At 44.3% G+C, this 13,480-nt stretch overlaps 1 protein-coding gene across 2 annotated transcripts in view; it reads left to right on the top strand.

The window, feature by feature from the left end:
* Nucleotides 1–6,175, top strand: part of LOC120939835 (vasoactive intestinal polypeptide receptor-like) — a 373,379-nt gene extending 367,204 nt beyond the window's left edge. For both annotated transcript variants that reach the window (XM_040352223.1, XM_040352222.1), the window contains exons 12-13: nucleotides 1,982–2,023; nucleotides 5,454–6,175. In XM_040352223.1, coding sequence (XP_040208157.1) covers nucleotides 1,982–2,023; nucleotides 5,454–5,645 — 234 coding nt within the window. In that variant the 3' untranslated portion in view covers nucleotides 5,646–6,175. The remainder of the gene's footprint in view (nucleotides 1–1,981; nucleotides 2,024–5,453) is intronic.
* Nucleotides 6,176–13,480: the final 7,305 nt, after the last annotated feature.

Genomic DNA, 13,480 nt, shown 5'->3' with positions numbered 1-13,480 from the left:
TAGGGCTGTGAGGTGTCATACAGCGGGATGGTGACTCTGCTACAGCCGGAGAGGGGGTGTGAGCAGAGGGCGTGTCCTGGGCGGGGCTGTGACACTACTCGGTGTCAGTTACATGTATTGTGTAGGGAAATAATAGTTCCACCCAGGGGCGGACTGACCATTGAGGCACTCGGGCACTGCCCAAGGGCCCCATGCCACTAGGGGGCCCCATCAGGGTTACCAGGCTCATTAAAACCAGGGACAGTATGTAAAAATCTGTGTTTTTTTTTTACATCTGTCCCTGATATGTCCAAAACCGACATGCGTTTGATGTGAAAATCCTGAGATTTTAGCTGCCCCGTCTCTGTAATGCCTCCTGGCTTGGTGGCCATCTGTAAGCCCGGGGGCCCCATAATCTTCTATTGCCCGGGGGCCCCATGAGTTGTCAGTCCGCCCCTGGTTCCACCATGGGCTGACACACAGCGAGCCGGCCCCCTCAGCCTCATCTCCAGTGACAGCTCGGATCCCCACTGTGTTTCCGTCCGGGACACTGTATTGTCCCAAAATAAAGGTACCTGGGACCTGGGACAGACCTGCAAAATGCGGGACTGTCCCAGGGGAATGCAGGACATGTGGTCACCCTATGTGTGCTATGCCAGCCTCTAATAGCGGGGCTAGCATGGTCTTGTATAAATGGGTTAACAAACCCTTTCATGTAATTGCCAGTAAAAGCATCTGACACTTATGAAATGCTTGTAATTATACTTCACGATACCATAGTAACATCTGACGAAAAGATCTAAAATAAGCTGAATCCACTGTAGCAGACAGGGCCGTCTTTACCATAGGGCAAACGGGGGCAGCTGCCCAGGGCCCTGTCACTGTTGGGGGCCCAAAGCAACCCCCTTTTTTTTTTTTTTTTTTTTAGGGGTCCGGAGGTCCCCAGGGCCCCAGATGGCAAACCCCCCCCCCCATTTATATTTATCTTTAAATAAAAAAAGTATATATTTTTTTAATATATTTTTATTTTTTTAGGGGTCCCCAGGGGCCTGGAGTCCCCCAGGGCCCCAGGTGGCAACCCCCCTTTTTTTAATCTATTTTTGAATAAAAAAATATTTTTTTTTTAATATATTTTTATTTTATTTTTTATTAAAGGCCCAATTTTTTTTTTTTGAGGTCTGGAGGCCCCCAGGGGCCTGTAGTTTCCCAGGGCCCCGGATGACAACCCCCCTTTTTTTATAAAAAAAATAACTTTTTTTATATATTTCTTTATTTCTTTTATATATATATATATATATATATATATATATATATATATATATATATATATATATATATATATTAAATGCTATTATTATTATTATTATTATTAAAGGACCCAGGGCCCTGGACGGCAACCCCCCTTTTTTTTATAAAAAATAATAATTTTTTTATGTTTTTTTTCTTGTATTTCTTTATATATATATATTTTATTAAAGGACTCAGAGGTCCCCATGGCCAAACACCCTTTTTTATTTTTTTTATAAATGTTTATTTTTTTGTTTTGTTTATATATTTATTTTATTTTATTTTTTATTAAAGGGCCCAGAGGTCCCGGAAGGCAACTCCCCTTTTTTGTAATTTATTTTTATATAAAAAAAAAATATTAAAGAGCCAAGAGGTCCCCAGGACCAGCTGGAGGGGGGCCCATAAAAAATGTTTGCCCAGGGCCCAAACCATATTAAAGACGGCCCTGGTAGCAGACGGTCCTGGAGCTTGCTGGACTTTTATGGGGAGTCCTGAAGACTTCTTCACAAAAATTCAACCTCTCTCCTTGAAGTTCTTGATGATCAGACTTTGTAAAAAATGTATATTTGTGTCATTCTCAAAACTTTTGGCCAGGGATGAATAGTGACGATAATAATAATAATAATAATAAAAATAAAGGAAATATATCATAAAAAAGCAATGTATGTATCTTTGTTCTTTGTCCATCCTCATCACGTCACGCTTTTCTTTTCAGGGCTTTGTGGTGGCCGTTCTGTATTGCTTCCTGAATGGAGAGGTAAGGAAAATTCTGTTTATAAACAAAAAAATTGAAATAAACGTTAAAGTGTATCTAAACTATAAAATGCATTTTTATAAATTTTTATTTTTTTTACTACTAATGGCGGCGATCAGCGATTTTTTTTTTGTGACTGCGACATTATGGCGGACACTTCGGACAATTTTGACACATTTTTGGGACCATTGTCATTTTCACAGCAAAAAAATGCATTAAAAATGCATTGTTTACTGTGAAAATGACAATTGCAGTTTGGGAGTTAACCACAGGGGGCGCTAAAGGGGTTAAGTGTGACCTCATTTGTGTTTATAACTGTAGGGGGGTGTGGCTGTAGGTGTGACGTCATTGATTGTGTTTCCCTATAAAAGGGAACACGCGATCGATGACAGCGCCACAGTGAAGAACGGGGAAGCTGTGTTTACACCCGGCTCTCCACGTTCTTCAGCTCCGGGGACCGATCGCGGGACTCCAGCGGCGATCGGCTCCCGCGGTCACGGAGCTTAAAGTACCCATGGCTGAGCACTTAAAGAGGACGTACCTGTACATGCTTGTGCCCAGCCGTGCCATTCTGCCGACGTATATGTGCAGGAGGAGGTCCTTAAGAGGTTAACGGACAATTGCGCAGTCATGCAATGCAGTACCCAAACTAAAATGTTATTATTTTTTCCCCCACTAATAGAGCTTTCTTTTGGTGGTATTTGATCAAATCTGCTGTTTTTTTATTTTTAATCAAAAAAAGATTATAATAATATTTATATATTACCGTATTTATCGGCGTATAATGCGCACTTTTTCCCCCTGAAAATCAGGGGAAAATCGTGGGTGCGCGTTATACGCCGATCCCCGCGCTGTGTTTGAACCACTCCGCCGACATATACCGAGCGCAGTACACTCGGGTAGGCTCGGCTCCGCTCGCGGTCACGTCCTGTGCGTCCTGTACGTCCTTTACGCGAGAGGAGCCGAGCGTGGCCGAGTGTACTGCGCTCTGTATATGTCTGCGGAGTGGTTCAAACACAGTGCGGGAAGCGGGGATCAGCTGAAAAACACAGCGGGGAGGACACTATGATGGCCGCAGGAGAACGCTGGACCGGACAAGGCCGCCGATGGACGCCGGGCAAGACACCGATGAGGGGCATCCAAACGAAGTATTTCTTTTTTTTCCAGGAATTTTCCTTCTAGGTTGGGGGTGCGCGCTATACACTATATATATAATACGGTATATAATAATATAATATTATTATATAATATAAAATAATAAATGATATAATTATAATCAAAAAAATATTATACTTATAATATATAATATTATATAAAATAATATATAATATAATTATAATCAAAAAAAGAGTGACAATTTATTTACTTTTTGCTATAATAAATATCACCAAAAAAAAAAAAACGAATTTCTTCATCGGTTTAGGGCAATATATATTTTGCTACATATTTTTGGTAAAGAAAATCGCAATAAGAATAGATTGATTGGTTTTCACAAAATTTACAGCGTCTCCAAACTATGGGAAAGATTTATTGCATTTTGATAGCATATTTTTATTTTATTTTTTACTAGTAATGGCGGTGATCTGCGATTTTTAGCAGTACTGTGACATTGCGGCGGACACTTTTGACACATTTTTGGGACCATCAACATTTATACAGCGATCAGTGTTACAAAAATGCTGTGTAAATGTCACTGGTAGTGAAGGGATTAACACTAGAGTGCGATCAAGAGGTTAACTGTGTTCCCTAGTTAGTGTTTCTTACTGTATGGGGATAGGACTGGCTGGGGGGAGGAGGCATATTGTTGTTCCTACTTAGTAGGAACAAACGATATGTCTCCTCTCCCCTGAAAGAACAGGGATTTGTGTGTTTACACACACAAATCCCCTGTGCTGGAGCTCGTGCCCGCGATCGCAGGTAGCCAGCGGCAGCCAAGCGCATCGGGTCCCTGGGTGCACTCCCCCTGGCGGCTCTTAAAGGGTACAACTTACTTATACAGGGTTTCGACCCAGCAGAGCCATTCTGCTGACGTATATCGGCGTGAGCCATTTGGCAACTGGTTAAAGTGTAAGTCCATCCTCCATCCTAACACTAAAATCCAAAGACATTCACGATCTAAGACTAACCTATCTAGCCCTGTAAAGAAGAACTTGGTATACTTACCTTTTTTGAAGCTGATCCGATCTGGTCTCCAGTGGCGGAAGCTCTGCAGAGGACACAGCCGACAATGGCTCTTAAATGAATGGGAAGTGATGTCACCCATAGAGGTGCAATGGGGCTTCCGTTGTCGGCTGTGTCCTCTGCACCCGCCTCCACAGCCAAGCCGCAGATGACAGCTCAGCGTGGGATCGGGTCGGATCAACTTCAAAAAAGGTTATTCTGATTTCTTTTTTACAGGGCAAGAAAGGTTAGTGTTGGATTGTGGATGTCTGTAGATGCAGGAATTTTAAAGCGGGAGTTCACCCAAAAATCAACTTTCTGCAGTTAGATCCAGCATACTGCTGACATCTGCAGTATGCTGGTCTTTTTTATTTTATTTTGGTACTTATCGTTTTAGCAGTATTTCTTCTATGGCTCCGAGCGGGGAATCCTTCGGGGAATGGGCGTTCCCGAAGGCAAGCAAGTTGATTGACGGCCTTCGATAGCGCGTCACGGCTTCCGAAAACAGCCGAGATGACACTTGGCTGTTTACGGCGCCTGCGCCTGCCGTGTAGAGCTGACTGCGCAGGCGCCGTAAATTGCCGAGCGTCACTCGTGTATCTTCGGAAGCCGTGACGCGCTATCGAAGGCTGTCAATCAACTTGCTTGTCTTGAAGGGAACGCCTATACCAGGAAGTAATCCCTGCGCAGTCAGCTCGGAGGAATTACTGCTATAACGATAAGTACCAAAATAAAAAAAAAGACCAGCATACTGCAGATGTCAGCAGTATGCTGGATCTAACTGCAGAAAGTTGATTTTTGGGTGAACTCCCGCTTTAAGTTTCACTCTACGGAGTCTGTACCTCTTTTAACCACTTCAGCCCCGGACCATTTGGCTGGTCAAAGACCAGAGAACTCTTTACGATTCGGCACTGCGTTGTTTTAACTGACAATTGCGCGGTCGTGCGACGTGGCTCTCAAACAAAATTGGTGTCCTTTTTTCCTCACAAATAGAGCTTTCTTTTGGTGGTAATTGATCATCTCTGCGGTTTTTATTTTTTGCGCTATAAACAAAAACAGTGTCGAATCACAAAAAGAGGGCAAGGTCCTTAACCTGCATAATGGTCCAGGTCTTAAGTTGTTAAAGGAACCTTTTTAGAAAATAAAAAACAAACCTTTACAACCCCTTTAATTGGTTAATACAAAAAAAGTGCAGAAACTCAAGAAACAAAAGTCTAATGTAACAATGGCATTGGCTGATAATAACTTTTTTTTTATATATATAATACAATAGGTTCAAGCTGAGTTAAAAAGGAAATGGAGACGGTGGAATCTCGAGAGATTCATGGGAAAGGACATGAAGTATCACCACCCATCGCAAGGGAGCAACGGGACCAACTTCAGCACCCAAATCTCCATGTTGACCAAATGCAGTCCAAAGACGAGGAGATGTTCCAGTTTCCAGGCGGAGTTTTCCTTGGTCTGAAGCGTGAAAAGTCAGGATGGAACTTTTACGTGGGCAAGACATTGTGCCCAAAAGGCGTCGTCTCCACCACGGAGCCAAGTTGGCGGATTGGAAATGTTGAGCGCTCATTGTTTCGGAATTGCACTTTATGGAGTTGAGTCTTAAACCCTTTTGAGTCCCTGGGGCAAAGGGAACTCCCCCCCCCCCCCCCCCCCAAAATAATTCATTAGAAGACTTCAGACTCGTCCTTTATACTGGAATGTCTTTTTTTTTTTTGAGCAAGTCTTCGAAAACAAGGAAGCTATATAACAAAAAAAACATATTTATTAAATCTTCAAAATTGATTACAGAATAAGAAAAGACATTTACAGAAAGAAACGTTGTATGGGTGTCGCAGAATGACACAGAAATGAGCGCCGCGCCGTTCAACATAAGCTAGGAAGGCAGCGTTTATTGTCTATGTACAAACCGCGCTGTTTTTAGTCATTTCAGAACCAGATGTGATGCTGGGGTTTTTCAGGGTGCTTTTTGTGTTAAAAAAAAAAAGAAAAGAAAAAAAGTTTTTATAGTGGTAAGTGAATCAAAATGTAGCTTCAAAGTGAAATAATGCACAAAAAAAGGGGTTGAAACAAATATTTTTGTCCCTTTTTTTTAGGTCTAATTTTTCATCTAGAAATGTTTCTCCACTCGTATTATAGAATCAATATTATATTCAGAGAATACTTTTTTTTTTTAAAACTACCGTTTAATTTAATTTCTATTTTTATTGAATTACTCGCAATTTCACTCTTGTGCCAAGATTTTAAAAAGAAAAGGTATAAAATTACTAAAGTATTTTACAGTAGCTAAAAAAAAAAGAAAAAAAAAAAGAATTTATTTTAGGAATAAAAGGATAAGCTTCTCTTTAAAAAAAAAAAAAAATTGACCTATTTAGTTTATTTAACGAATGTTCTTAAATGCCAAACAACTTGGAAATAGATTAGAAGTTTTATGTAAAATATATATATATATATTGGAAGTTATTTTAGAGTGTTATGTAATATATTCTCATGTAAAAGTTATTTTTTTGTTAAAATCAGTAAATTGGAATGCCAATTAATAGCTGCTTTTTTTGGGGTAAGGTGGGGAAGGTTTAGCACCTGTGTCGTATTTTTCCTGTGGTCCATGTTGGAAGACAGGTACAGGAAGCCGGGGGGGGGGGGGGGGGTAATCTGGGGGGTAATATCACCTAACTAAAAAAAGAGAGAAATAAAAACAGACAGAGGTTCTGACCCTTTCCCGCCCTATTCAACACAAAAATAAAAGTTTGGCTAAGGTACCTGTTTGATAGGTTTAGTGTGTTGAGGCAATTATGCAAATATTCAGTAATGCCATATGAAGAAATGAATGTCGGTGTGCCAAAATATCATTAGGTACTAGTAGTTTTTTTATTTTATTTTTTCAATGTGGTAGTTATAGGTTGTGCTATGGTACTATAAACTCCTGCCACAATACCTCATCTCTCTCGCTCTCTCTCTATAGATATATATATATATAGATATATATATATATACATACATATACGGTATATACACACACACACTACATTGTCAAAAGTATTGTGACACCTGCCTTTACATGAACTTTAATGGCTTCCCAGTCTTAGTCTATAGGGTTCAATATTGAGTTGGCCCCCTGCCCTTTGCAGCTATAACAGTGTAACGGCTACCCAAGTGCTGAGAGGGTATCAGCCGTTGGAGACGTCCTTTTCCCTGGCAAGTTGCGATATGCAAGTACAGCTGGTATAATCCCATCCACGAGATCCCGAGAGAGAGTCCGGTTCAGCTGTAAAAGGAGCAGAATAATAGTCCCATAGAATCCCCTTTCAAGAACGAGACGGGGCTACGTTTTGAAGGGTCAAGTAGACTGTATCAATGGTACATTCTCCTGGTTTATATCTAGTTACAAGCTGTTACAGGAACAATGAAAATCTCCGCCCCCTCCTCACACAGGGGGGGCTTCACTACAGATACTTTGAGATAATGACATCCCCTTGAGATAATCAGTATCTAGACATTTCGGCTCCGAGCTATGTTTAACATGACCTGACCAGACACATTCCTTTATCAATAAAATTCAATTAACCTTTAGAACAATACACACTCACAGATAATCCCATCAGCATACACCTGACAGGAGACTGCTAACTTGTAGTACAATACACAAAAGAGAGTCAATTAGCTGAAGAAGGGGACATTAGAATTTAGCAGTGAAAGAGTCACTCTACAATTAACCCTTTGTATGCCTCACTGCATGATTATTATAGATGTCCAGGCAGAATACATAGTTCCGTTACAAACAGCTTCAACTCTTATAGGCTGTCCACGAGGTTTAGGAGTGTGTCTATGGGAATATTTTTTTTTTCCAGAAACACATTTGTGGGGTCAGGCCAGGGATGGCCCTACTATGGGACCCAATGGTACCATTGTACCAGGCGGCACTTTCAGGGGGGCGGCAAATTGCCGCCCGCCATCCCATTCCACCAGCTCCGCTCTCCGTGGGGCTAATTGCATGAATAGAGCCATAACAGGTCCTTTTTATAGTCCTATACATGTAAACAACCATAACAGGTCCTCTTTATACTCCTATATACATGTATAGAGCCATGATAGGTCCACTTTAGTTATCATGATATAAAATAATGTATGTGGGGGCATTTTGGTGGGCGTAATCTTTTTTTTGGGGGGGGGGCAGCATTTCATTCTTGGTACCAGGCAGCACAATGTCTTGGGCTGGCACTGGGTCAGGCACTGATGAAGACTTGGCTCGCAGTCTCCGCTCTAATACATCCCAAGGATGTTCTATTGGGTTCAGACCAGTCAAGTTCCTCCACCTCAAACATGCTCATCCATGTCTTTATGGGCCTTGCTTTGTGCTCTGGTGAGCAGTCATGTTGGAACAGGAAGGGGCCGTCCCCAAACTAATCCCACAAAGTTAGGAGCATGAAATTGTCCAAAATGTCTTGGTATGATGACTCCTTCACTGGAACTAAGGGCCCAAGCCCAACCCCTGAAAAACAACACCACATCATAACCCCCCCCCCCCTCCACCAAACAATTTGGACCAGTGCACAAAGCAAGGTCCATAAAGACATGGATGAGCGAGTTTGGAGTGCAGGGACCTAACTGGGCAGCCTTCCCAGAAGAGTTAAAGCTGTTATAGCTGCAAAGGGTGGGCCAGCTCAATATTGAACCCTACGGACAAAAACTGGGATGCCATTAACGTTCATGTGTGTGTAAAGGCAGGCGTCCCAATACTTTTGGCAATATAGTATATATTGCAGTGATGGCGCACTCCAGATGTTTTGGAACTACATTCCCCATTATATGCTCAACTACACTGCATGAGCATCATGGTAAATGTAGTTCCAAAACATCTGGGGTGCCAAGGTTCACCATCACTGGTATATAGAGTAACCCCTTGCAAAATGAATATACAGTGGAACCTTGGATAATCCGTTCCAGGAGAATTCTCGTAATCCAAAGTACTTGCAAACCAAAGCAAATTTCCCCATAGAAGTCAATGGAAACGAAAATAATTTGTTCCGCATTGACTTCAATGGCATGCAATACCGCATGTGGCCAGAGGTGGGGGGCGCCGGAGAGCCTCGGAAATTATTGGGGACAGCTTGGCTGACCTCGGGAAAGCTTGGAAACCCCCGGCAACTGAGCGTTTCTGCGTATTTCCAAACAGCTCCGATCTTCTCTGCTAGGCTCTAGCGCCCCTGCTCCTCACGCCAAATGCGGTACTGCACACCCCATTAGCTTGAATTCTACACACTCGCAAACCGAGTCAGAGGGGCAGATCCACGTAGCACGGCGCATTCCTCCGTCCGGCGTAGCGTATCTCTGATACTCTATGCCGCCGTAACTTACAGGTTTTTTTTGTATCCTGAAAGAATTTCCGCTGTAAGTTACGGCGGCGTATCGTAACTTAGGCGGCGTAAGGGCGCGCAATTCAAATGGATGTGATGGGGGCGTGTTTTATGTAAATACGTCTTGACCCGACGTAAATGACGTTTCTTTTCAACTGCGCATGCGCCGTCCGTGGGGGTATCCCAGTGCGCATGCTCGAAATTAAACCGGAACAAGCCAATGCTTACGACGGTGACGCCATTCTACGCAAAGCCCTATTCGCGAACGACTTGTGCAAACGACGTAACATTTTTAAAATTCGACGCGGGAACGACGGCCATACTTAACATAGGATACGCCTCATATAGCAGGGGTAACTATACGCCGGAAAAAGCCTTACGGAAACTACGTAAAAAAATGCGCCGGACGTACGTTCGTGGATCGCCGTATTTAGCTAATTTGCATACTCAACGCGGAATTCGACGGAAACGCCACCTAGCGGCCAGCGTAAATATGCACCTACGATCTGACGGCGTACTAAGACGTACGCCTGTCGGATTGAGCCTAGATACAAAACACAGATACAACGGGGCATTTTAAAAATTACGCGGCGTATCCATAGATACGCCGGCGTAATTCGTTTGTGGATCTGGCCCAGAATGTTTTTTAAAAAGTCGCTAGTCTAACAAAATGCTTGTTAAACGCGTTATTCGTAAACCGAGGTTCCACTGTAGTGTCTTGTCCACTGCCTCCTACCCAAGCTCCTTACTAACATTCTAGGAAAACAATTACTTGATTTTCCAGGAATATAGGGGAAGCAAAAGGTTGCCTATAGCACCCAATGCGATTCCATCTTTAAAATCACACAAGAGATGTACCATGCAGATCCTGCTGGGAGTGAGCACTGCTACAGACCTTAAACTTTTTGGAGGCAATAGTTTTCTAGTTTGGCCAACTGGTGCAGAGAGAAGCAGAGCCTAACACGCTATCCCCAGGGGTACGCTGCCCAGGAGTGAAGACTACGTGGCAAGGCACATGCCAAATAATTAACATCTCCCAAGCTCACCTGACCAGCATCCACCTCCTGGTGATTGGTTGCGTTGTCAATAATTTATAAACCAATTTAATATGTAGGGGTAGGTACCATCATCTAGGGTTGTCCCGATACCAATACACGTCTCGGTATCGGGACCGATACCAAGCATTTCCCGAGTACTTGTACTCGGGGAAAATGCTCCGATACTGGTGCAGAGAGAAGCAGAGCTTAACACACCATCCCCAGGGGTACGCTGCCCAGGAGTGAAGACTACGTGGCAAGGCGCATTCCAAATAATTAACATCTCCCAAGCTCACCTGACCAGCATCTACCTCCTGGTGATTGGTTGCGTTGTCAATAATTTATAACTCCAAAACCTACCTCTTTAAGCCCACACTGTTAGAGCATGCTCAACAGCAACTGGCATAAGCAGTAGTAACTCAACTTAAGGAACACATCCCAACAAAAGAGCAGATGGGCTGGCTGCACCCTAATTGCCTATTTTAATTCACCCAAAAAAATGTGAAAGCACTGTCTGCAAAATGACCAGGTCCTTGCAATTGTGAAAACTGGACAGTCCACGGTTTCATTTACAAGGCCAATTCCACCTTTTTGCACCATGTTACACCCGGACATCTACCACTATCCCAGTATGATCTGGTCAGATAAAGATAGGTCAAGCTGACTGGGGCTCTAGATTAAGGGGTATTGCCTCAATAAACCAATTTAATATGTAGGGGTAGGTACCATCATCTAGGGTTGTCCCGATACCAATACACGTCTCGGTATCGGGACCTATACCAAGTATTTCCCCGAGTACTTGTACTTGGGGAAAATGCTCCGATACTTTACCGATACCTGACTTTCCCTGTATCCTCCTCCAGTTCCCCCATCCGTTCTGCTCTCTCCCTCCATGCTCCTGTGTCCCCCCTCCATGCCGCTGCCGTTCTGCTCTCTCCCTCCATGCTCCTGTGTCCCTCCTCCGTGCCGCTGCCGTTCTGCTCTCTCCCTCCATGCTCCTGTGTCCCCCCCCTCTGTGCCCAGGGCCGGATTTCAGACAAGGCCAACAAGGCCAGGCCTCGGGGCGGCAGTATGTGCAGGGGCGGGACTGTGGCGGAGAGGACACTTACACTTCGGGAGTTCCCCCCTTTCATGTCACGGATGGTGAGAGGAGAGAAAACTGAGGGAAGAGGTGGTGAGCACCCCCCCCCCCAGTTCTCTAAGCAATTTTCGGCAGCAGCACCCCCCCCCCCCACCTCTCAATGTCATATTCGGCAGCAGCACCCCCGCTTCTCAGTGTCCCCCGTGATAATGTCCCCCCTGTACTGCGCAGGTGGGGGCGGTATTGAAGGATCTGGCCTTGGGGCGGTAAAGGGAGTAAATCCAGGCCTGTCTGTGCCGCTGCCATTCTGCTCTTCCCCTCCATGCTCCTGTGTCCCCCCTCCATGCCGCTGCCGTTCTGCTCTCTCCCTCCATGCTCCCTCCATGCCGCTGCCGTTCTGCTCTCTCCCTCCATGCTCCTGTGTCCCTCCTCCGTGCCGCTGCCGTTCTGCTCTCTCCCTTCATGCTCCTGTGTCCCCCCTCCATGCCGCTGCCGTTCTGCTCTCTCCCTTCATACTCCTGTGTACCCCCCCTCTGTGCCGCTGCCATTCTGCTCTTCCCCTCCATGCTCCGTGTCCCCCCTCCGTGCTGCTGCCGTTCTGCTTTCTCCCTCTGTGCTGCTGCCATTCTGCTTTCCCCCTCCATGCTCTGTGTCCCCCCTTCGTGCCGCTGCCGTTCTGCTCTCTCCCTTTATGCTCCTGTGTCCCCCCTCCGTGCCGCTGCCGTTCTGCTTTCCCCCTCTGTGCCGCTGCCGTTCTGCTCTCCCCCTCTGTGCCGCTGCCGTTCTGCTCTCCCCCTCTGTGTCCCCCCTCCGTGCTCTGTGTCCCCCTCCATGTCCTCCTCCGCCCCCTCTGGCAGGATGGAGAGCGGCAGTAGGAGTCGGTAAATCGGTGATCACTGACTCTGTTCATTCATATAACTGAGCATTGTAAAAAAACAACAAAAAATTTTGAAAAATTAAAATTGTAAAATAAAAAAAAATGCTGACACATGACATAAAAAAAAAAAGAATCGGTATCGGCGAGAACTTGAAAAAAGGTATCGGTACAGTACTTGTACTCGGTCTTAAAAAGGTGGTATCGGGACAACCCTACCATTTCGTTTCCATTGACATCAATGGGAAAACTCGCTTTGATGGCAGGGGCTCTAGTTGAACATGCCAAGAAATACCTTTAACGCTTAACTCTGGGCACACACACTTTCATTTATTATATTCCTCAATAGTCACAATGGATGTTAACCCCATTTGTGCGCACCAAATGCCTTTTCAAACCTAGATATTACATTGTGTTTGTAGCAGTGACCTCACTGTGCTGAGCAGAGACGTGGGAGGGGCCCAGTAGGCTCCACCCACTACAGCCAGCCTGCACAAAACTACAGGAGGGGGGCGGAGACGAGACCAATCTCCCTGCACAAGGAGAGAGAGCAGTGGTGAGCGGTCTTTATTACAGGAAGTCTCATGCTAGATTACTGTATAGGTCTGCAAGAAATACACAAAGCTCACCGAGATTCAAGAAGAATATTACACACGACATATGGATTTAGATGTCATTTGGAGTTCAGCTTTTAAAGAACATGTCAGAGACAAGCAAGATTTGTGAATATTTGCACAAAGTGCCTAGCTTTGCAGAGATCAATGAAAGGTCAGAGACTTGCCACCTAAAATTCTGTAAGCCATCAACTGTCTGTGTACAGAGCTGGCTTTGCATTTATTATCCTGGCAAGGTTAGTTGCAGCAATCGCATACGAAAATTGCCTTTTTTTTTGTTTAGTAGGCAGTTTTTTATATTTATTTTTATGTTTTCTACATTTAAAAAAAAAATTCT

Source organism: Rana temporaria, chromosome 5 (genome assembly GCF_905171775.1).
Source record: "Rana temporaria chromosome 5, aRanTem1.1, whole genome shotgun sequence".
Lineage (NCBI taxonomy): Eukaryota > Metazoa > Chordata > Amphibia > Anura > Ranidae > Rana > Rana temporaria.
This window is presented reverse-complemented; position numbering and strand designations above follow the sequence as displayed.